At 39.7% G+C, this 24,737-nt stretch overlaps 2 protein-coding genes across 6 annotated transcripts; both read right to left on the bottom strand.

The window, feature by feature from the left end:
- Positions 1-128: 128 nt before the first annotated feature.
- On the bottom strand, positions 129-5,175 carry CLXN (calaxin). Of its 2 annotated transcripts, XM_048305672.1 has the most exons (6): positions 4,921-5,175; positions 4,525-4,680; positions 2,930-3,034; positions 1,792-1,943; positions 910-1,014; positions 129-344 (listed from the first exon to the last, which is right to left on the bottom strand). In XM_048305672.1, exons 1-6 carry the CDS (start codon positions 4,976-4,978, stop codon positions 300-302), a joined length of 621 nt encoding a protein of 206 aa, XP_048161629.1. In that variant the 5' UTR covers positions 4,979-5,175; the 3' UTR covers positions 129-299. The 2 variants fall into 2 exon arrangements, with proteins under 2 accessions (XP_048161629.1, XP_048161619.1); XM_048305662.1 differs by lacking the exon at positions 129-344 and having other exon boundaries at positions 910-980; positions 4,921-5,046.
- A 436-nt stretch (positions 5,176-5,611) lies between these two features.
- On the bottom strand, positions 5,612-23,789 carry FAM133B (family with sequence similarity 133 member B). Of its 4 annotated transcripts, none has more exons than XM_048305623.1 (11): positions 23,572-23,789; positions 17,055-17,152; positions 16,261-16,339; positions 13,978-14,052; positions 13,772-13,804; positions 13,301-13,369; positions 12,490-12,597; positions 11,273-11,320; positions 9,536-9,631; positions 9,215-9,259; positions 5,612-7,685 (listed from the first exon to the last, which is right to left on the bottom strand). In XM_048305623.1, the coding sequence occupies exons 1-11, from the start codon at positions 23,623-23,625 to the stop codon at positions 7,599-7,601; spliced, it is 792 nt and encodes a 263-aa protein (XP_048161580.1). In that variant the 5' UTR covers positions 23,626-23,789; the 3' UTR covers positions 5,612-7,598. The 4 variants fall into 4 exon arrangements, with proteins under 4 accessions (XP_048161580.1, XP_048161587.1, XP_048161596.1 ...); XM_048305630.1 differs by having other exon boundaries at positions 12,502-12,597; positions 23,572-23,784; XM_048305639.1 differs by lacking the exon at positions 23,572-23,789 and adding an exon at positions 20,770-20,927.
- Between the last annotated feature and the right edge of the window lie 948 nt (positions 23,790-24,737).

Raw genomic sequence — 24,737 nt, 5'->3', positions numbered from 1 at the left:
TTCACTGTTAAAAATTGTATCAATTTGTTACTTGGAATGAAGAAACCAATGTACTGTATTGTTGTTGCAGTGTTGTCCTGTGTACCTCATATTGTTAAATATTTCGTAACTCACAGAAGGACTCTAGGTAGAGTTACAGAAGTAAATTCTATTTATTCAATAGCTTTTACAGCAAAGGAATACTGAAACACAGGAGCAACTTGAAGCTATTACTGTTTTTACTAGATCACGAAGAATGGTGAAGACGAAGACCCCTATTAACAGTATTCAACAATGGAGTTACAACTTGGAGTTACTATTTAGGAGTTTGCCCGGAAAATTTTCTGCTCAAATGACATACTGCTCTGTTAAAAAAAAAAGAGGAAAAAAGTTAATTTTCAATTAACTAAAGGATTTCTATTTAGTCAGAAAAGGTACTGAACTGAAAGGTACTGAACTGAAATCTGTATGCAATGAAGACAATCTCTTGCTTTTTAGCTTAGAAAAGGTAAATCTGTAGCATTAATGGTGTCATCACTGGCAGACCAGTCAGAACATTCTAAGTTACAGCTGAAGGGGAAATTAAAATTTTAACTGCTCAGCAGTAGGAATTATGACCAAGGAATGATCTGGCATGGAGGGCAAGAAGGCCCAGCTGCAGCATGAGATAAAGTGGATGGAATGCTAGAGACTGGGATGACAATGTAAAGGACTGAAATTTCCCTTGGTGATGAGATTAGTATCTGCAGCATTGTGTTGCAATAAACCTGGAGTGGGAGTGCTCAGGGGCCACCTTTGGGCAGCAGAACTGGCACTGAGAGGATGAACCCAACACTGGCCTAAGATGCCCCATGCTGACATTCACAGGATTGGTGCAAGTGTCTAAGGAACTGGCTTGTGTAGTTTTTTTTGAACTCCAGGTTAACGTACCTTTATGTCTGGCAAACACGGTCCAAAGGCTTCTAAGAGAAGGTTTTCATCTCTGACTGCTTTTTCAAAGTCTGTAAAAGAAAGCTTGCCATCGTGATCATGGTCCTACAAAAGGAAGGGAACACTTCAGCAAAGGGTTATTACTTGTAGTTTTGTTTAACAGGTCTTTAAAGAACATGGATTCTATTTTTAGTTTGATTTGCAAATTGGGGATCATCAGTTTCTGCTCAGAAAAGATTTGTATGACTTGCCTCTACCTAAGGCAAAAGGGTGGGGTTGAAAAGTTGAAAAGATAGGCTTAAATAAAAGTTGGGATGCAAGATCTGGTTTTAAGTGAACATTTTTGACCACCACAAAAGAAAGGGAGAGTATATATCTTGATTTGATTAAGACATTGACAGACAGTCCCTGGCTCATCTGATATTCTAGATTAAGCACTGTAAAACAAGCTTCACAATAACCTTGAGTTTACTATTCTTATCAAATACATAAACTGGATAAAGACGTTTCATGATCAATTGATAAAACACAAAGATATTTAAAGATTAAGCTACTGCAGATGCCCGTACTGATGGAATAAATGAAGTTTACACTTTTGAATTTTCCACTTCTGACTGGGTTTTTGCTTTGACTGGGCATGCACATATACACATGCTAGTTTATACATAAAGTTTATAGCACATTCATGTACTAAATTAATAGTTTCATATGAGAATACTGGAGAGGGACTCATTGGATTGGGATTATATTTCTGGCGCTCCTCAGGAGACTTGCAGAATCCCACTGTAAAACAGACACCATATTTTGTTACCTCACAGAAACGTTTTAAGTATCGGTTAATGAATGTTTGAAAGACACTCAAGTATCACAATAAGTACTTGCCATTTTCTTCAGTGCTATCTCTACCAAGTCCTTAATTCCCTCATCAGGCTCTTCATCTGCTGATTGTATGAGAAGGCTGTTTTTCAGCATTTGAAACATTTCCTCTCTCGAAATGTATCCATCACCATTCAGGTCATAAACTTGAAAACAGTCTTTTGAAATACAAATAAATTTCAAGTTGATTACAAACTATAATCACATACCATTAAAGCTGTTACCTATATATAGAAATATGAATTGTATGTTGTACAGCATTATCAACTGAGCCAAATTTATCATACATGTGCTGAAACACTCCTGGCAAATATTTCTGACAAGACAACACGGTGCATCACTACCCACCAGTATCTTTTATAGTGCTTACAGCAGGAATGCCTATTTTACTGTTTGTAGTTGTACTGACACACTGAATTACACCGTGGGCACACAACCTAATGCTGCAACATCCCTGACCACTTCCAGATGAATTGATATAGTGTAGTAGGGATGGCTAAAGCTGCAACCTGGGAACTATGGAAAAAACATGCTGTCATTCTCCTTTTTCTATTGTGATTTTTTTTACCCCACATGCCTTCTTTTTTTCCCTGCTGCTTAAGATTCTAGACTTCTTGCTATTTTTTCTCCTCCATCTTTCTCTATTATTATTGTGGAGGTTCTCATTACCATCTTACAGTTTTTCTATCTATGCTTTAAAGCTGAAGAACTGCTGGAGTTAATGGAACTGCTGCTGTGTCCCCACTAGGCCAGTAAATGAATGTTTGCACTAGTCTTGATTGGCCTGAGACTGCTAATTAGCCAAAACCATGCTAGAAATACATCTGCTTCTTTCTAATTTTGTGTGTGACTACAAAAACATGTATTTTGGCAAAACTGTACGCTGTAGAATAAACTTCAGTTCAAATGCAAGACTTTGGAAGCAACAAAATAAGGTGGTGGCTGTGGTAACAGCAGTTTACACAGAAAAAAACTGTCTCAGAGAAGCCATTTCAGAACTCAGTTGCATTAAACTATACAGAAGAAAACTTTTCAATTACCAAGTACTTTATAAGAGTAACTACTAAATTCTAACAAAAGCAATGTGTTATTTGTCGTGAATTCAATCATTACTACTAAATATCAGCACACAGATCAATCTTACATTTTATCTTCTCATCCAGTGTCCCCCGAAGTAACACCTCTAAGCCTTCCACCCATTCCACCACAGTGATGCAGCCATCGTTGTCTCTATCAAAAATGCTGAACACTAGGAAGTGTATCAGATAAATTTATTTAATAGGGAAACACAAAAAAAGGATGTTTTCTTTAATCAAATAAAATTATAAATTATCTTTTTTCTTATGATGTTTGTCTGCTTTCACCAAGGTATGATTACCCTTTTTGACTCTAAGATGTAACAATAAAAGGGATTCTGCCTCTCAGTTTATTGATCTTCCACTCCAGAATCCTGCATGCTAAGACATTTTGTTTGATCCGTTGCCTTCCTGACTTAAACAACTACAGGAAGTATGCGTCCATCCAGATGTAAAGCAAACAAACCAATATCCCTTAAAATAAGGGATAATTCTGCATACAGATTAATTAATTTAAATTACTAGCTTTTGTCTCAGAAAGTCTTGGAGAAAGTAATCTTAGAAACAATATATATTAAATATACAAAGAAAAATAACCCCCTATCTGTCATATAACAAAATATTTTTCTTTTCCCTTCCCTAAGCAACTTTCAATCTCACAGCTTCACTATTCATACAGCCTGTAATACAGTATTTCAAATTCCAGATGGAACTCAAACCATTGACTAGCACCTATAATAATTTGTATTTTAGAATATTAATTAGTAAGTTGGCTGAAGGAACACCTCTTCATGCAGAGCCAAGCATTTTTTACTTAGAAGACAATAGGTTTGCTTTTGCAAACTGAAATCAACCCCTTTGCATGTAAACATTAAAATAATTTTTAAGAATGTATAAGGTAATGTAAGGTATCTTCCAAGATACACTTGACTTGCTCCATAAAATTTCAACAAGTTTTTCTTTTATGGCATGTAAATAGCTCTCCTGCTAGAGAGATGGAGAAAGCTGAACCAAGGGGTGGCTCTTGGCAGCCCAAGACTTAAACAGCAGACTCATGCCTGCTCTGCATACTCCTCTGGACACCTCTACATCAGAGATCATTCCTTCAACTGTCCCAGTGACCGCAAACGTGTCCCTCGTTACCAATCTGTGAAATCACTATATTTTCAACGGGTTATTTGGCTCCTTACTCTCACCTCCTTGTACTATCTGCCCAGCCCCTTCAATGCTGTTCACAGAGCCTCTATTCCCAAAGTCACCGGCTGTAACAGAATGCCTTACTGGGACTTCCAAGCCTGAGCTAGAGCTGTCCCCCATCAGCGACCGCAGCTCCCGGTGGAACCACCGGAGAAAAGAGGAAAGTGCCACAACGCTGCCCTCTTCTGTCACGACACTACAGCGACTGCGATAGAAACAGCCACAGGGCAGCACAACTGCCTCTGGCTGGTCTGCCTCGAAATAGAGCGTGAACTCTCCTGAACTAAGGAAAAACTATTCCGCATAAAGAAAGAAAAGATGTCATTTTCTCAACAGCTCCTGAGCGTAACTCCTCCTTTGCTGTCCTGGCCGGGATGAGACGGCGCTGTTTGGTACGGACACACTTATCAGGTCGGCAGCGTAATCCCAACCCCTTCCGTGGCGTTCAGAGCTGTGTCCGCCTCACCTCGGTCCAACGCCACGTCATCCGTCATGCCAAAGGCGCTGTGCAGGGTGTCTCGGAACACGACGCGGTTAAAGCCGACCCCAGCAAAGTCGCTTCTGGCCTTGGCCACCAGCGTGTCGAAGAGATTGACCAGACATTCCACTTCGCTTTTGTTAACTGCCCGGCCCAAACACAAGGAAACACAGGTTGTAAGTCATACTGGTGAAACACGAGGCAAGCACAGGCATACACCAGGGCCGTGACAGCGATCCCCCCCGCCCCACCCGCTGTTCCCACGGGGGCGCCGGTAAAGTGCCTCCCGTCGGAGGCGAACAGGGCCACAGGCGATGAGAATGGCCACAACGGGGGGCGGCCGGGCGGCGGCGGCGCGGCTCCTGCGGTCCGGGGGAGACTCACAGTGCTTGGAGGATCGGGTCAGCGAGTCCACCAGCAGCTTCACCCCCTTCCTGCTCATGGCGGCCGGGAGCCGGTCCCGCCGCCGCTGCCCTGGCAACGCGGGGGGGCGGCCGCGGCCTCGCGGTGCCGCTGTGCCGCACGGGCGGGTCGTACGTAAACACACGCAGGCAAAACAAAGATCAAGTCTTAACACGCATTTTAAAAAACTGCAGTTGTAAAAACTAAAATAACTGCATTTCACTAAAAATACTTCTGGGGGGAAAAAAAGAGCTAAAAGTTAAATACAACATACAATAAATAGTGCTTGTTCATCGGCTGTCAGAAGGCAAAAATAAATCACTCTTACTCCGACACTGCTCGTTTTCTACTTTGTCCCTCTGCTGAAACTTGGAATGTGGGTGTAGGTACCACGCAAGACCCGACATCGGCGTGGGCACATCGGGAAAGCTGAGACCAGCCCCCCACCTTTCCTTCAGGAAAAAGGCGATGTAAGAGGAGACTCAACGTATTTGTTAAGCTATTGCAAACTGAACCACTTCCCTTTCAGTACCAAAGCAGCTTTGTAGTGAACTGACAAAGCCCGTAAGCCCTCAAGCAGTTACACCCCTTCCCAAGCATGACAGCAGCACTTGAAGGCTACAGCTGAGCAGAACAGATAGTTACAGTCACACAATTAAAATTATATACTGGCTTAAGTATTTGGAAGACTGGGTCTCATTTCCATTTTTATTTCTTTCTGTGGCAGGTGGTTGTGTAAAAGTCAAATAAGGTATCACACAGGACAGAGCATTTATGCTATGGTTCATTACAAGTTCTTTTACCAAAACTGCAACACCACAACTTAAAAGGAAAACAACCCCAACAAAACTAAACACAAACCCTAAATCAAACCCCCCTGTTCACTGTATCTTGCCTTTATTTCAACCTCACCGACAAAAGTGTTTAGAATTGGTAACATCAAGCCCAAGAGTATAAAATAGTCAATGAAAATATTACTATTGTTTAGATGCACATTGCTGCAACTGAATGGCTGTATTTTCCCAAGAACTTGAAGACAATTTCTCCGTACAATGGCAGAATGAAATCATCTTTCTCCCACAGATTTTAGTTAGGGTTTTCAGACTAATAATGTCTTAAAAGTCTTGAAATTCTTGGCAACAAAACACTTGAAACATCTGTATGCAATAGAGGTAAGTTCTAAGTTAGCACCTGTGCAATGGAAAGAAGGGGTGGATCAAAAATCTGTATTTGACTACCTGGGATGGATGGGCATTTGTTAAAGACTAACAGAAGGCCCAGCAACCAGTATTTCAATGGAAGATAGAGTGAGAATTTCATGTAAACTAAAATCAAATGGTTGCTTGTGTTTTCTTGTGTGCACATGTAATTTAAAAAAGCTTTTTTTCAGTTATCTAAAGCAACTAAACTAAAGTAAAACAGCTTTATGACTTAGATCAACATTCTGTAGCCCTCAAGTACAAAAATATAAATACAAACTGTTTAAACAGTATCTTTAATGAGATTCTGGCAGTAGTTTTTTTATCTAACAAGACACGTCACATAACAGATCTGCCACTGAACTTGCTTAGAGTAAAATCAGCTTCAATATGAAGCTGTTAAAGTATCAAAACCCTGCTTTTTACATGCTAAATAACTTCAGCAAGTGTGCACTTAAACACAGCAATGAACTTAACTATAACTAAATACATACATGAAACTCTGCATGTAAAATGTAATTCAAAGAACTGGTTACAACAAATGATTACCTGCATTTTGTTAATTTAAAAATGGTACAAATCATGCAAAACAATTCTAAAGATAATGCAAAGAAAGCTACCAGTGTTTGCAAGAAGTTTTCAATTAAACCAAAATTACATTAAATGAAATATGCATATTTACTAGCAAAGGTCTATCGCCATTTCAAAGAAGCAGAGGTAAAATCTTCAGGTTTTGACTGTCAGTTATACTGCAAAATGTCATTGCTCTTGCTTAATGCAGAAGCACATGCTCGGAAGCTCAAAACTGCTTATTCAGAAAAGGCTGCTGACAATAGCTCTAGCTTCCCAGGAATGCAGAGATGCACGGATTAAAAACAGCAGAGATTTGCAAGAATCAAAGGGAAAGGCACCCAGTTCAGGTAGCCAAAATGGTAGCATTCCCTTTCACATATGCATGGAGACGGTAATGGGGCAGATGATACACATTTCTACAAAGGCAGCCTTTTAAATGTTATTGTTAATTTTCCATTAGCAGACACCAGCTTGTAGTAGTTTATGCATAATATTAACCTGCAGGATGAACTTGGGATTTAATTTGTCCTGATTTACAAATAAAGACTATTACTAATGCTTTAAAAGACTATTTTAACTATCTAAAAAGTTTATCTCTCTTATTTTCCAATATTTTATACTTCAGCTGGCCTACCATCTCATCTTGTCTCAAACATCTAACACTGCTTACTGGAATTTTATAGAAGTTGTACCTCATGTATTAAGCAGCAGGCAATAACAATGGTCTTTCCCAGCACAGCTGCATATCTGGATGGCTACTGAAAGATTAGGAATATTTCTAAAACACAAGAAAACTCATGCAGTTTGGTAAAGTTTGCTGTCATTTCACAGTTTAAGTTTCCTTTAGTCATTGCACTTCTGTTGATAGTCTCACGTTGCTTTAAAATATTATTCTGAATCCGAATTTGAACCAGCAGACTTCTTTTTCTTCTTTTTACCATGTTTCTTGTGCTTCTTTCTCTTTTTTGTTTTATCCTAAAAAAAAAAAAAAAGGAAGTTATCGTATAATGCAATTACTATTACATTCTGCTAATGCAAAATGAGAGCACAGAAAGGGTATCTTTTGAAAGATGCTTCAAAAGAGATTTCTACAGAAGCCTATTGAGAAATCACAAAAGAAATACTTTACCCAGCAATTTTCACTATTATGAGCAGCCTTCAATTTAAATTTATCTCCACTACAGTATGGCTATTTCACACCTCTCATCACCATCACTTTTACATTTCCTAATATTTTAAATGATTTTCAGAGCATTATAGATTACTGAGAAAGTAATAAGGAAGTGCTGTGACCAGTAGTGACATCTTACGTATTTGGGAATAACTAGGATGTTTACAGATTTTAAAGTAAGCGCCTAAATTCACTGTGTACCATTAAATAGCTCAACTGCACTTGGCTAGGCTATCACTTGTACTTTGTTTAAAATAAAACAATTATGATCTCAACTGTAAATATAAATACACTCAAATTAACCCTACTGGACTCAGTCCTGAAGGTAGTATGCTGATCACTGTAATACAGAAGCTAAGAGATGCAATCTTGTCTTTTTGCAAGCAGAATTTCAACTGAAATTCTCAAATAGGTGTGGCATTACAAAAATGAAACAATCGGTATTAAAGCTTTGTTTTATACATAATCCTTACATGTACAAGTCTAGTATGAAAAAGACCATATGCAATCACTAGAAATGTCATGGCAAACGGTTCATATGAGTCTGAAAATACAAACAAGTTCCACGGAAAAATGTGTACCACTGATATTCCTATGCTTGTATTTTTAGGTGACTAATGTAGACCTCCCCTTTGCCCTACCTCATCTCGACAACTGAGATGCCTAATAAGGAACACTGCTGCTGACAGGGGAGACAGATACCCAGACATCTCAAGCGGGCATTTAGGATCCCAAATCCACTATACTCCTAACTGAGGAACCTCAGGTACATGTGGTAAATCTGGATTCTATATAAATCACTACTGAACCTTCCTCTCACTTTTACCAACAGATACAAATAAAAAAAATTGAAAAAAGAAAAGTTGCTGGTAGCTCTTTATTTGGTCGGGGGAAGAGTTATTATGGCATAGATGTTGCAGCAATTATGTCCTAAGGCCCCTTCCATGGTGGCAAAGAAGGCTTACCAAGGAATTACACACAATGTTAACGAAGGAACAGCACTGATATATATGTCTGTGTGGCAAACTGCTCCCCTACTTGGTACCACACAGGTATTAGTCGTTCTAGGAGGTTGATACAGAATAAAATATATTCTACAGTAAGTGTTAAAGTTGTATAAATCTCAAATCACATATAGGTAAAAGAGTGACAAATTCTTCTTCAACAATTGAAAAAGTGACTTCAGCAAGTAAACAGAGAAACTGTTAATTTAAATGCAACAGCAGACTATTGCTATAAACATTTATATTAGTGAAAAATGTGAAACTGGAAATTAACCGAGTACAGAGTATTTATATCCTAAAACTACAGTATGAGTAAGAGGGATACTTGCTGTTTTCTCCTTTTCCTCATTGCTTTTCTTCTTTTTCGCTTGCACCTAAAGAAAATTCAACCAAATGTAGCATCCATAAAAAGTTGATTCTCAAGAAAATTAATTCAAAATTACTTGTAGGTGATAGAAGCTAAACAACCCTTGAAAGTTTATTTTAAAAGGAAAACTACGAAAAACTTTGAGTGCACTGCACACTTCAATTCACCTGTACAGAGCAGAACCTTTCTACAATGTATTAAATCTAAGCTAGTTCATCATTCACTGATATAAATCAGTAAGCTACAAGCACTGTAACATCGGAAACTGAGGATTCACACTGACCTCCTCTGTCTGATCCGATTCAGACACAGATTCTGATGATAAAGGTCCATCACCACGATCTGCTTTCTTCCTTTTCCTGTGATGATTTTTACCTTCCTACACAAAATAACGTATTTGTGAATGAAGACGGACCTTTCAAATTTTATGAAACTTCTGCTTAAAATTTAAGATTGAAATATCACTTCTAAGTTGTGAAATATTTTAAAGTATTATTGACATTAAACTAGTTACCCATCATCATCAAACTACCCTACCAAACTGTTAAAATGCTTTTGGTGAAAATAATAATTTTCTGTATATTCCTTTTCCTTGTTACTAAGATACAGCAACTTTCTAAAAGTGAGAGGAAAAATAGTCTCTTATTTTAAGTAATAACACATGAAGAAGTAAGCATTTGAAAATAAAATGTTTCATCACTTTTAAATAATGAGTAACAGAAGATGTCTCAATGTATACATACAAACACTGTAGCTTCAGACTCTTGCTTTGTTCATGAAAGAAAAAGCTCCCTCTGTGTATGTGTTGAACCACAAGCTGTCCCTGCCAGCTGTACTTGTAACACATCATATTTAATTCCAGTGCATTTAAAGGATAGTTTCTAAAACATTTTGATGCTGTGTGAGATTGTTCTGATGAGTTACTTTTCTGCTCCCTGTACTTCTGTTGCTCTGGAGAAGGCAACGTGTTCCTAAGACTGAAGGTACTTTCTCTCACTCAATTTCTAAGACCAGAAACTTCCCAAAAGAACTCATGGAAAGTGCACAGGATGCAGCCCATCTGACATATGGGGGATCTGCAGGTAGGGGAAGAAAGACCTCTAGTCCCCAAATACCCTTTGCTTTCAGATGTGTGAAAGTAGTGCTACAATAAGGGACTATGGTAGATACTTGGTCTTCAAAGAGAAGCCATTCAAAAGGATGAGATGGGAAATGGACACTGTAAAATAGAAGCAGGAGCAGGGCGGGGGGAAAATCAAAACATCTGCCTTGTGCAATGGAGAATTTGTACATTGAAGTCAATACTATTGACCGGAGCAGTAGAGGCCAACATGATAAGAAAGGTAACTGGAGAGAAAGACTAGGATGGACTCTGAAAGCATTTTTAGTTTACCCATACTGTATGAATAACTAAAATTGAAGTCAGTTAGATTGTTTACGTTAAAGATAATGGATGAGTGTACAAAATGGTGTGGCGGTGGGAAGGAGAGAAGATTTTCATGCTTAGAGAAATGACAGAATAAGGTAGTTTTTCTTATGCGAATACATTTTTCTCTGCAATTCTCCAAAGCTGTTGTAAGTATAGTATCTATAATTATGACTACATTTAAATAAAGAGATCCTCTGCTTTTATTTCTTAATTTACAGCAACAAGCCAATAGCCTACCAGGTATGCCACTGAAAATACCATCACACATATTTTTAGCTCAATGTGACAGCTAAAGGTAAACCCCAAAACACTAGAATGCAGCTGATGTCCTCTAGCAGATTAGATACAGTTTTGATTTACCTTTGTAACAAGAACAGATCCAGTGGTTTCCACTAAGAACATATACTAAAACAGGAGCTGAATCCAACTAAAAGTCTACTTCAAATTGGGTGCACTGGATACCTTCTGACTGGGTGGGTTTGGACAGAAAATTTCCATAGATGTAAAGTGAGGCATTCAATATTAAAAACAAAAGCTCCATTATGTATGCAACATGCAGTTCTGATCGAAGGATTTCAAGAATAAAAATACCTTCTCTTTTTCACAGTCTTCCTTTGACCTCTTCTTTTTTGTGCTATCCTAAATAGAAAGGAAAACAAACCACAACAAAATCATTTCATGAAAAAGGAAGAAATCCCCAAAGCAGTCTGACCAATAGCTTTTTTATGTCTATTGAAGGTAATTCTTCAAGATTGTCCTTTCTACCTTGCACTTGACAAGAATAATATAAAAAGCTGTAATTGCGATGCAGCTGCTGATTTCCTGATCCAGCAGCATGAGAAGGTCTGTATGGAATCAAGTAACAGCATCCTTGCGGGAAACTTAGAGAGCCTGTAGGAAGGATATCAGCTATCACTTCTGTAACTACATATAACATGTAACAGTTGGGAGTCTTTATCTATGTCCATCTCTGCTGATCAGATGAAGTTAAGCAGGTATTGCCCCAGAGTTTTCTGCAGTAAGGGTATTTCTGGGTCCCTTTATGTAGCAAAAGTTTTTAACCTTCCATTAGCACAAATTCATAGGTGTCTGCAAACAGTCATTCATTACAATTTATATCCCACTGAATCAGGAATTCCAGTGAAAGCCTGTGATAAAGTCTACACAGAGAATCTTAAAAACTCATTGTATTATTAATATTTAAGCAAGAAGTACAGTAACTATATAGTGTAAGACAAAAAAATGCTAACATAACAGAACAAATTGCCTCATGTATCTTCTTCACTTTTTTGTTCATTCAGTAATCCCATGTATCTATATTGCTATACTTCAGAAAAGGAAAAAACAACTTCAATTTAATATATTTGGGAAAGGCTCAGTTCTTCAACAGGAAACTACTCAGATATTTAGAAAGGTAATGTTCTGGCCACAGGTATCCTGCAATACCTGCATTTTCAGAGATAGTGCTCAATTAAATTGCATATTCAGAAGAACATTTTAAGTGTTAATGTAGTATAAAACTAAACATCTGAGCAGCACAAAAGCTGTGTACGTCTGAAATCAGAAAAATGACTACAAATTGCTGGAATAAACCATGTTCATTTTCTAAAGATCAAATTATTTCCACCAGGAATTGTGGCCAGTGGAGGCAGATTCCACACTGCATGTGGAAGATACAAGTGCAGCTCAGGCTCAATGAGAATACACGGCTTTAAGTGTGCAAGATGAAAATCCACATTAAAATGCTGAAGTCAAAATTATTTATGTTTTTTTAACACCAACCAGGAAAACTTGCCAAGAGAACACACCTGCATATTTACCTTGCTGTCTGACTCAGATTCTGAAGTTGTGCTTGCTGAAGATTTCCGTGAGGAGCGATACTTCTTTTTCCTTCTTTTCTTCCCTTGCTTTTTATCCTATCCACAAATATTGTAGAAAAAGAAGGAAAAACACAAACTTGAATTTGTTCTCATTAAAGATTTATGTTAAATGTAAAGAAAAGGAAACATCAAATTCCTACATGTTATAATGTTCTCCTGAGGAATAAAGTACGCTACAATTGATTCTTTTAGTGGAAGACCTTCATAACTCTCCTGCATTGAAAAAATGCAAACTGGTGAAAAATCCAGGTGCTCTAGATTCTGTTTATTATTTAGGTGTGTAATGTAGAATCTGATTATCTGTAACGAAGACTTTTGCTAGAAAGTAAAAATGGTATTTTTGCATTTTTATGATTAGATAGGGGATTCTATTAAAAGAGCAATTCAGTGTTAAAATGGATCCATTTTACAAGCCAGGACACCAAAATCTGTAGTGCTCATATAGAAACTATTAAATAGTTATATATTATATACTAATTTAATTAATATATTATTAACTATTAATACATTAATCATTAATATTAATAATAATAGAATCAATACATCATATTTAGACACATATATTAAATATATAATATGTCTAAAATTCACAACTTTATCATAAGTACCAAATGCATAAAAACTAAATGGTCTTATCCAAACCAGGCCCTCTAAGAATATTCTAAAACATGTTACCAAAATCTGTCTTAAATAAACTTCATGAACAAAACATGATAGATTCCAATAAGTTAGATCTTACCTCATCTTCTGAATCAGATGAACTGCTGGAAGAATCAGAGCTTGATGAAGAAGAGGAAGATGAAGACAACTTGACCAAACACAACAAAAAGTGAAGCTTGTGAGATGCAGCATTTTGTCTGGCAAATACTCAAAAGCCCATCCGAACACTCCCTTTAAAAGTTCTTCATTTTCAAAGTGTAACCAATTAAATTTTACTTCTGAGAAGCTGGTCTTACATAGATTTTTCTTAAATAAACTTCTAAACCACTTCTAACATTTTTCATTTAATAATATCTATTTAATGCTCTTTTCCTCCCTTTAATTTTCCTTGTACTGAATGTACAAGAAAACCCTTTCTAAATAAAAGTAAGTTAATTTAACATCTAAAATCAAAATTACAGCTATGCTTTCTCTTTCCAAGAGAACTTAAATGACAAACAGGAACAACCCCAAAGCAAAAAAAGATCAGAAAACTGAAAATTTTGCTCACCCTATTAGATTTCTTCTTTTCCTTTTTCTTTTTCTTAAAAATAGAATAGAACAAATGTTACTTTGGCATCATTTTCTTTTGTCATGCATTTAGGTATATAAATTTTGATGCTGGCTTTTAAAATGTATTTTTGAAATTCTGTGTTGGCAGCATTGATGATAAATCCAATTCCAAACACAGAATATATGCAACTGAAAGCAACTTACCTCTTTTTTTTTGGAGGAACTCTCATTTCCACCCAGTAATTTCTCCCTGTGTTTTTCCAGTTCTTTCCTCCAATTCTGAAAATAAAACCGAACACAACAGTGACAGGAGGGTCATTTCTGAACAGCTTTTTTTTAACCTCTCCTCTACCTGACATTATAGTTTTAACAAAACCCGCAGAAAGTAAACAATACGTAACGTTAACCAAAGTTGTAATACACTTGATTTTACAGAAGATTAATATTCATCAAAATACAGTGTTAGTTCATACCTCAATGTTGAAGTTACTTGGTTTTAAGAGATTGCCGTTTATCTTGAAGGTCATCAATTATGGTATTTGTGCTTTTGTATCACAGTGTTCCTGCTAGAGCATTTTAGAAAAGCAGGGTACCCCTACCAGAAAAACTGTGATTTTGTTTTAGTTCTAAAAATCACCTGAAACAAAACTTCAAGACAACTTCTCTTGGCCCTTCATCAACGTATGGGTGTCTCTAGTATCTGTTCTGGGCCTTGTTGGTGTCAGCAATAATTATATCAAATTACTATATACATCTTCATAGAAATGCTCTTACTTTGTTGGGCCAAGCACACTGAATGAATGAATGAATGAATGAATGAATAAAAGTCTCCTCTCCTTCCTCCTTTTCAATTCTCCATCTGGTCTCTAGGGTTACCTGAAATGTCCCCTTCATGAGCTCTGAAACATCCAACCTGCCCCCATCAAACTGAAAGGCTGCTAGGTTCAATCTGCACTGTCAGACACATCATGTGCTCTCTTCTTTATTACTCTGATCCTCACAATGAAGCTGTATTGGTACTGTATTGGTAAAACAATGATGATCCACCTACCGTGCTGAGGGGACAGAAATATCAGGAATCAAGTAACCTGTGCAATGCAGGGTGATACTCAGATCCCCTTGTCAGCAAACTGTGAGTGAGCTGAACAGTGCTGCTGACGGACATGGCAGATTAGGCAGGATGCAGTGCTGTGTGAACTGTGCTTCCATGGACCAAGGCAGCACCTGTGGGTTGTGTACTTTGATATACCAGGTACCCAGAGCCACTTGAGGCATCTCTCACAACAGCCTGTGCTTCATTAAAGACTGTGCTAGTGTTATGTTTTAAACACACATGTCCAACAACTGTCAGCAAAATAGGGGAGACAGCACCTCATTCAGAGACTTGTGATCTTTCCAGGCATTCAGAGATTTGTTCTTAGGAGCTTTAGGAATAACTCATGACCATTTCATGATTCCCTGCATCCCTTCCTACCCTTCTACCACACTGAAAGGTTGTTAGCTTCTATGCATGCCAATTTCACTTATTTTGCATTAGCCAAAGGTAAAATCAGGAAAGGAATATGATAGAATGCTAAACCAAACTCACCAAGCTAAAACCAAGAGCACAGAACAACTGATCCTCTCAGAAGAGCACCCCATGGCCCTCCAAATCCTGGTACAACTTCTTAGGCAAAAAGGTATAGCAGGAGTACTATGGGTACTATGCCCTTCCAGTAAGGGAAGAGGAGCATAATCTACTTCAACCAGAAACTTACCCACAACGATGAAGATTACTGCCTGAAGCTTATCTCAAAACACCAGGACCCAAGAAGGAACAGAAACAGTTAAATTCACTGTATACTAATTTCTCCCTTGTATACAACAGGAATTACATGTGAAGCTTTCTAATACTGTGCTGATCTTCAGGTAGGTAGGTCCAGAACACAAACATCAGAACAGCTGCATTTATATCAGGAAACCAGCACGTGTTGTAATCAGCTTAGGACAAGAGAAAAACAAGTAGTTCCTAGTCCTATCTGACTGAAATCCATTCTTTGTGCCCTCTCCCATAATAATACTACATGTATATTCCTTGCCAAAGACATCTGTTTCCAGTAATGCACTTTTTTCTCACTCTATTTGGATTCTGTGACCTTAGACAAGTGAATATTAGCACAGCAGACTTTGGTTTATCATGCCTGAAAATGCACTGTTTAATTTATTAATATAAGCACATGCATTTGCATAAATGTATTTACATTTATAACAAGGTCAAGTTTTATTCACCAGCAATTTAAAAAACGTTTTATATAGTTTTTTCTCTGAACTGAATGTAGCTCTTCACTGGTTAAGTTGTAAACTCAACTTCCAATATAAATGAAACAAAATAGTTATTAAAAGCTGGAGCGAAGTGAAATACTATGGCTACTTGATACTGTAAATGATAACAGAAGCAGCATGTTAGATAAAAAGAATCATGTATTAACAGCTAATAACATTACCAACCTCATTCATCTTTTCTTCAAACTCAGCCAAAGCCCTGGATCCTTTCTTTTTCTTTTCTAGTTGCTCTTTCACTTCTTCCCTGTATGAAAAGGATGATAAGATCACAATTTTTACAATTAAAAATACCTTCTTCAATGTCTAACTTTTTTGTAGAGTTTTTTTGAAGTTTACCCTTGGTTGAACTTTCACGAGAAGAACGAAAGCATCTTAGATGTTACACATATGGTAACCTAACCCTAATAACTTACGTACGGTAGTTAAATCCCTCCAAAAGATCTAAAGCTAACTTTGCAATTAGGCAAATTGTCCTCTAATGTCTCATGAAGGCAGGCAAAGGGATTGAATATAAAGAAAGTTGTTGATAATATCTCAAAGTGATGGTTTTGTTGGGTAGGGTAAACTGGATTCTGAGAATACACCAGCAAAATGGTTCTTTTAGAGATTAATTAATTTTAATTAATCTTTTAGACATTAATTACAAATTAAATATATCTACAAGGTTTAGGTATTAGAATTTGTGAAAGAGGTAAGATGACATTCTCCTCTTCTGAGAAACTGTTGCCAAAAAAATACAGACAAATGAGAAATACACATTTCAAAATGAAATATTATTGTTTTTAGAAGAGGAGATTGAATACATGTTTAGAAAAGAATACCTTGGCCAGAGACAAGGAATCTTTCAAAATCTGTTACTGGATATTCTAGGGAGGAGGTAGGTACCAGTGACATTTTAGTAAGAGAGAACAAATCTTTTACTTAAAAGATCAAAAGGGTAGACAGGCACTGCTGCTTACCATGTTGGTCTTGGCCTGTTCAAGTAGTCTTGTATTGTTGGTCCTGAATTTGGGGCAGGACCTCGTGCTCTGGCCATAGCTATGGGATTCATATAAGCCTTGAGTATGAAACAACAAAAAGAAATACAAAATTCATCAGTTACACTATGATACCAAAATATCTTGCTTGTTCTTCACAGAAACTTTTTATCACTCCCTGAAAAAGAATTCTGACTTGTTTCCAAGAATGTAAAATATTTAGCTAAACTGAGTTGATTCAGGCTGGCAGAAAGTTAAGTGCTTTCAGCTGGAGTTATACTGTTGCAGAAAGAATTGATCCACAAAAAGACCATTACAATAATTCCCTTCCTTAAGCAATGATTTTGTAAACTAAGAATAGTATGATTTCTGAAATATTCTTCCTTGGGACATAGAAAATGTAATTAAATTTCAGCGCTCACTCTCTGGGACAACTGATGCTCTGCCTTAAAGTTCTGTTCAAAATTGTTGACCGGAGAGTCACTAAATTCTGCATGCAATTTCTTGCACCAAAACAAGCAAGCAGTGGTACTTTGCTACAATTATGCATGTATCAAAATTCTGTGACTTAGGGCTATTTTAAGGAGGAAAAAACCCACAAAACCCAAACATACATAACCCCAATGTTATGATGTATTCCATCTTTCAAACCCATGCATACTCTTTGCGCTATAAAAGATGAAATTAAAATTTAGAATTCATAATCCACCTCAGCAGTTAATGGAAAAACTCTTCCATAATTTCTTTATGTCAACAGTATTTTTGTTCATGTGAAAAGGAGGTACATACACCCCCTTATCTCATTGGCTTTTATCACTACGCCATCCCAACACTTCACTTTTGCAGAACATAACACACTGTTCTTACTATTCAGTTTGGAGATGAGAAAAAGATCAAATTAGCCAAAAAAATGACTTGCTTTGGTTGCCCAATCTCAGACAATTTTTTAAAGAGTACAACATTTTGTAGATTCAAAGCAAAGATTTGACCATCTGTGTAGATCTCATATGTCCAACACTTCTTTTTACCATGCATTCAGAAACCACCATGCACAGTAAGCGAGCATTTGTGAAAGCTGTCAGAAGCAGCAGCTGCTGCCTCCCCTCCTGTTGCTCCCACTGCAGAAGCAGTGACCACAGCAGTGCTGAGTTTCTGGACTGGACTGCAAGCAGGCAGGTGGCTTCAGCTCTTGGGGATACATTTAGTCCTGGAAGAGACACTCCAGGCTCTGCCTGGGATGGGGCATTTGGCTGGAAGGAAGCACTGCCCACTCAAGTCTGGCTCAGATCCATCAGCTGGACCACTCTGAAGCAATCCAAGGACTCTTTACTCTTTCAAGTGGAACATTTTTTTACTCAAGTTGACTTTGCAACTCTAAGGGTGACATTTGCTGCCATTTCTTGGGGCTTTGCTTTGTTGCTTTATTTCACACAAAAAGGGTAACATGGACAAATAAACAGTGAGGTATGCCAAGTGAAACAAGTAGCAGATGGATGTATGCCCTCAAGTAGTTACAACACTTAGAAAGGCTTTCACATTAAAAATCTAAAAATGAATAAAACTTCTGTAATTGAATTCAGCTTCGAGTGGAAAAGGAGCTCTTTTTGGAATGCAGGACAGCACTATTTGAACACTGTTTTCACTAAACAAAGGTAATTTCAATGTATTAGACCCATTAGATACTTGGTTTACTCCAGTGAGCACACTGACTTTTGGTTACCATTCAGAACTTTGTATCTGAAAGCTCTTATACAATTACTTTCCAAAAAATGGGGTCTCTTCCTGCTCTTAAATAAAAATCAGCTACTTTGCTGCCAGAGCTTACAAGTAATGAACACCTCACCACCTCCCAACAAAACTCTCTACCTGCAGAAGAGGCTACAGCTGTCAAATATTGATTTTGTACTTGCTCAAACTGCCCCTGGATAACTGTCTAGGAAGCTTCCTTCAGTGGCTTTCTTTAACTTTACCACAGCAAGTACATAATGACTGTGTACTGCTCTATATTCCACGATTAGGAAATCTGCCTTAAAACATGTTCTTATAATTTCAACCAGGTTTATTTATGAAGAATTACTTCACCAATAAACATTTCTGAAAAGTATTTACACGACTTTGCCAAATTGCATGTCACTAGCTAGAAGGAGCATGGAAATGCACCCTCAGTAAAGGAAGTAATTGCACATTCATTTTCTTCTTTCAGCAGTTTGCTCAAGCAGATATTAACAAAGGTATTTGCTGCATAGCTTCCTTGCTCATGAAAAGTGTAAGGCACCTTCTGTCAGGCAGGGTTCTCTAGGCAAGCAATACTATTACTGCCTTGCAAGTACCCTGTAGATGTGAAAAAAGCATGGTTATTTTCCATCTCCGAATAGTCAAAAACGATGGTGGGTGTATTTAAGAAGGGACGTAACAGTAGAAAGAAAAGAAGGTAACAGTAGAACAGAAGAGAAATAACAGTAGAAATCTCTATGGTCATACATGAGGAGCAAAGGGTCCTATATTATAACTTCTGTGTACTAAAAGCATGAGGGCATAATGAACCTTATATAGGAACATAAAGACTTGCTGGCATTGGTAGGTATATCCCAGCTGTCCCATTAAAAGAAAATTAAGAGTAAATAAATACACACCTGAAAACCTTACAGTCCATTTCAACCATAGATCCAGTCTTGGAGCCTAATACACTGTCAACTCTTTCTTAGTAGACTCCATTTTTTTGATATGTCAATAAAGCAATCAAAGGGACTTTGCCATCTATTTTTATGTCTATTACTGTACTATTCCATCAAGGTATGCAAAGATGTGAATGGATCTGAGTACAAACTCATAGCATATATGAGAAAGAAACAGAGAAAGGGAAAAAAATAAAAGTATTATGATCACAATTTGTGTTTAGTCATAAAATTCAGCAGCAAACCTACAATGTCTAAATGATTACGAGTAGAAGGCGAAAGGCTAACTGGTACAAAAATATTTAAAGAAAAACAGGAGGAAGGATGATTGTTCAGCTATGTATGAACTCAGGCTCTGCAGTCAGGTGTGCAGAAGTGCATTTTTTGCCTGCTGAGCGCTGGCTCCCGAGGCAGCAGAGTGCTGCGTAAAGCTCAATTTCAGATCTCTCAGGTACAGCCGAACGCCAAGTTTAAGGAAATGCGGCTTAACAAGGATCAGAGCTACTTCAGCGAGTGCTGCAACTCCCATTGGGAGCATTTTATTTTTGTACGGACCAGGCCAGCATCTTATAATCACCTTCCCTCGACAGATCACAACGCAGCCGTCAGTCACGATGCTGCCGGATTTGACAAGGCAATCAGAGGTTCTGCCAGGGAGCCTCGAGCACGTGCCGAGGGAGGGACAACCCACCCACACGGGCTCCGGCAGATCCCGGGGCGCCCCCGGGCCGGGTTGGGCGAGGTGCGGGGCACGGCCCGCCTTTGTCCCCCGCCGGCGGGGCCCCAAGCGCGGCCGGACCCGAGTCCCGGCGCCCCGTACCCAGCCGGCCCTCGGCAGCCTCTGGCCCGCCGCGGGCAGCCCCGCCGGCACCGGGCCGCTCTTGTCCCCCGCGGAGGTCCGTTCTGCCCCTCCCGGCGGTCGGAGCGCGGCGGCGGCCGGACGGGCCTGCCCGGGCCGAGGCAACGCCCGGCTCCCCACGGCCTCCGCGCCGGGGCCCGGCCGAGCCGCCCACGTTACTCACCACACGGTTATCCCGCTTCCCCATGGCGCCGCCGTGACCCCGCTCCGCCGCCCGCCGCCGTCTCGGCCCGGCCCAGGGTCCTTCCCCGCGCCCGGGAAGCCGCGGCCCCTCTCGGCCCCTCTCGGCCCCTCTCGGCCGCGGCGCTGCGGGAGCGGCGATGGCGGCAGCCACACAGCGCCGCCTGCCGGGGCCGCGCGCCTCCGCGCCGGGCCGGCCCCTCGCCGCCAGCGCCCGCCCCCTGCGCCCAGAGCCGCCCCGGCGGGGCCCAGGGGCCGCGGCCGCAGCGCCGGGACCGGGCGGGAGGAAGGGGAGGGCAGGGTAATTTTACTGCACGGCGTCGGGTGGGGCGGTGGCAGCGGCGGGGACACACAGTCAGACACAGAATCACAGAATGGGACAGGTTGGAGGGGGCCACAGTGGGTCGTCTGGTCCACCTTCTCTAATTAAGCAGGGTCGTCTTAGAGCACATGATAGAGGATTGTGTTCAGACGGTTCTTGAATATCTCCAGCGAGTGAGGGAGACTCCACACCCTCTCTGGACAATCTGTTCCGGTGCACGGTCACCTGCACAGTAAAGAAGCTCACCCTCATATTCAGGAGGAACTTCCTGTGCATCAGTTTCTGCCCTCTGTGCTGTGTCCTATTGCCTGACACCAGAGAAGAGCCTGGTCCATCCTCTTGGCACCCCCGTTTTAGATATTTATACACATTAATGACGTCCCCTCTCAGTCTATTCTTTATGCTGAGCAGGTCCACCTCCCTCAGCCTTTCCTTCTAAGAGAGATGCTCCTGTCCCTTCCCCATCTTTGTAGCCCTTCGTTGGACCCGTTCCAGGAGCTCCATGTCTCCCTTGTACTGAGGAGCCGCCGGCGGGGCAAGCGCCGGGACAGCCTTTGTGAGGGGGAGCGGGGAGCAGCTCTAAGGGAAGCGCTGGTGAAATGTAAATGTGCACTTGTACCCTGGGGAGCCCGACTAGAATCCGCCTCCCAGGAGAGGGCAGGTTTCTTGGTGAGAGGTTTCTCTCCTCTTGATCCATCTAGTGGTCAGTTACAGAGGGAACCGCAGTGTTCCCTTTTCTTTTTTGCCGTCGATAGATGCATAGACCAAGGTATGATGAAATAGCAGCCTGTGTGACGTAGAATTCAATGAAATTGGGCCCCATTTCGGCGGGAGGGAGGGAAGAAAAAGAGGAAAAAAAAGTGTGTACTCATCCCTCGTTAGCCATCTGCGCTACAAAATAAAGCATTATATCGGCAGGGTTAATATTACATTAGGTTAATGGAAGTGCTAAGACAAGCCCAGAGTTATCGGGATCTACTCAGAGTTTGAAATGTTCTTTTCTCAAAGCATTACCATTAAAAATTACTGCATGTTAGTCACAGCTTTGTAAAAATGGAGAAAAGTAATCACATGTTAATATGTTAATCATACCAAGCACAAATGAGTTTTGTTACTGAAATAGCTTTACTGTCTTCATACTTGGGAAGAGCTGGAAAAATTGGCGAGCCCATGGGAATTTGTGATACCAAATTGCTTAGTAAAACCAAGAGCAGCCTGTGAGGAACTAGAAGGAAACTAAGAAACTGACTATACTAGATTTGCAAGTAAAATTTGTTCAGTTGCAAATTAAATTTAGTGTTCAAAATTGCAAGATAGTGCATAAGAGAACTTTTATTCCTCAGAAAACAGCTGCTATGCTCTAAAACAAGGATGGCTACTTTGGAAACACACCAGGCAGAAGTTCTCCCTGAGCTGCCTGCAACACTGGCGAAGTACATTGAAAGCAAAATAAATAAATTCCATTAAAATACATACAAAATGAGATTAGGAGTGTGAAACATGGTGAAGTCCTTGCCATAAAATGCATGTTCAGATTTGGACGATTCTGGAGTTACCCCAAGCAATCCAGTTTCAGGTGGCTCCCCCATGGCACTGCACATGTGTAGGCTGTCCCCAGTGCTGTGGCAGCCCTGGGAGGCTCAAGGGTGGCCACAAGTTTGGGGCACAGCTGTGTGTGTCCCCGTGCTGGCACAGCAGTCGGGCTGCAGGGCTCTGGGGGCTTTGGCTCAGCTGCAGCAGCAGAGGTAATGCCCAGGCTGCGTCAAGTCTGCCAGGACAAAATGACTCTTCAGAAATGTTTTGACCAAAGTTGAGCTAAGAGAGTTTATTCATCCCACGCTTTGTGCTGTGAGGCTTTGGGCCTGGGGCCTGGAAATAGGAAGACTTGCCATGGCAGGAAGGCAGGGGTGCGGGGTCCCTCCCTATGCAGGCACTGGGGAGGAGGGAGTCCTGTGCTAGGCACTCCACAGTACTTTAATTAGACCCCAATTAGCTTTTCTTCCCCGGGCTACAAAGGCTTGAAAGTCCAGCCAGACAAATAAGATTTCTAAAAATGGTTGAAAATACTTAGGGAAAGGACTTCTGTGTGCTAGGAGACTAAAAGATGACCTTGTTTATCAAAGGGATGGGAGGTGGAGGAGCAACACAACTGATGAGTTCAAAATGAGAACTCATACAAATACTGAAAAAATCTTACTTTCCGTTTTTCAGCAAATGGCAGGCAAATGATAGACAATGCATTTTAAATTATTTTTAAATGAACATTTGTTTCTATGGTGCTAACAGATGTGACACCTAGTGTCATTAGATAATTTTGAGGCAAAGAGTATATGAACTTTTATGTGGGTAAGGGGAAGAGTAACATTTGTGCTTTTTCCTACAAAGTTCTTAGTATTTGGCTTACTGGATTTTTTTTTTTTTTAATATAATTTTCTTTTCCATAATTGGGTCTTAAGAACTCACCTTCTCACAGATGAGGGCTAGGAAGAAAATTCCCATGTGAAGAATTTGTTCCATAATTGTCAAGACTGTTGGATTTTCTTCTGTGATGTCTTGCTCTGAGCACGATCAGAGATAAAGCACCAGACAGTATTCAGATCCCTATGGTAGCTTTTATGTAATGTTACATGTTTCCATGATTTTTCCCTTTTTCATGCATTTTTTCATGCATTAGCTATGGCTAATATGGGTATTTGTGACTCTGGCCTCACTGCAGTTCACTTTGTGTCTGTCCCTGGCCAGACTGCTGTTCATAATCTTATAATGTGCTTAAAGACCAATTTGGAATGTCACATAATGTAAAGGCAGCTTTTTATTTAAGTCTGTGTCGCACCTGCAGTTTATGTTACTATGCTTGTAAAAGACTTTCATAGTTCCCTCAGGGTTCTAAGGGCAGCACAAAGTTTTGATTCTAAGTTATAATCCTTTGAGGCTTTAGGGTCTGGTTAGCTCTGCAGTCATTTCTGTCCCTCTGTCAGCTTTCATCCAGAAGCTGACATCTCTTTGAATGCTTGAGCTGCTAGTTTTCAGATTCCTCTATCGGCTGGCTCCTTGGAGGCCGCATTAGTAGAAGCTACTTGTATCCTGCTCTAAAGAGAGCTTAATGAAATTTACAATCAGCCAAAGCTGTATTTGAGGTGTTTTGATGAGGACTTTTTGGTTGAAGTAAAACCAGAAAAAATGCAGCTCGTTCTAAGAGTCTGATGTGTCATTTTGTGTTTGACTCAAAACATACACTTTTATTGTTTCTATATACCCAGAATTGTTACTAGTCATATTTATAGCCAACCAAGAAAAAACAGTCAATCAATAAAGTGTGCTCAGCTCCTTAAAAGATGAAAACAGCAGAATTTTTAGGAATACAAAAATACCATGCACGTTTAGCACAACAGCTGGATCAAGTAACGTTTGGGAAAAATAGTGGAGTTCATGACAACTGAGAGCCATTATAGCTGAATTAAAGCACAGTCTGCCTAAATCAAAACAAAGATTCAGTAAAAACAGACCAGTGCTGAATCATACAGCATCCCCAGCAATTGCAGCAATGTTTGGCCTTTGAAAGAAAAAGTAAACTCTCAGATTTTAATTTTTTTAAATGGAATTCATCCTAGGTAAGCAAAATACCTAGG

The sequence above is a fragment of the Corvus hawaiiensis genome, chromosome 1, assembly GCF_020740725.1.
Source record: "Corvus hawaiiensis isolate bCorHaw1 chromosome 1, bCorHaw1.pri.cur, whole genome shotgun sequence".
Taxonomy (NCBI): Eukaryota; Metazoa; Chordata; class Aves; order Passeriformes; family Corvidae; genus Corvus; species Corvus hawaiiensis.
Note: the sequence above shows the minus strand (reverse complement) of the source record. Positions and strands in the feature narration are given on the sequence as shown.

What these genes read in the sequence shown, in the direction of transcription:
- FAM133B (XM_048305623.1), bottom strand. Translation starts at nt 23,625, where the DNA reads ATGGAACAAATTCTTCACATGGGAATTTTCTTCCTAGCCCTCATCTGT. An exon ending in GTTCCTCCAAAAAAAAAGAG is followed by an intron (nt 13,805 to 13,977) that starts GTAAGTTGCTTT and finishes TCTATTTTTAAG; the next exon opens with AAAAAGAAAAAGGAAAAGAA. An exon ending in AAGACTGTGAAAAAGAGAAG is followed by an intron (nt 9,632 to 11,272) that starts GTATTTTTATTC and finishes TATTTTGTGTAG; the next exon opens with GAAGGTAAAAATCATCACAG.
- CLXN (XM_048305672.1), bottom strand. Translation starts at nt 4,978, where the DNA reads ATGAGCAGGAAGGGGGTGAAGCTGCTGGTGGACTCGCTGACCCGATCC. An exon ending in GACCCGATCCTCCAAGCACT is followed by an intron (nt 4,681 to 4,920) that starts GTGAGTCTCCCC and finishes TGGGCCGGGCAG; the next exon opens with TTAACAAAAGCGAAGTGGAA. An exon ending in ACTGGATGAGAAGATAAAAT is followed by an intron (nt 1,944 to 2,929) that starts GTAAGATTGATC and finishes GTATTTCAAAAG; the next exon opens with ACTGTTTTCAAGTTTATGAC.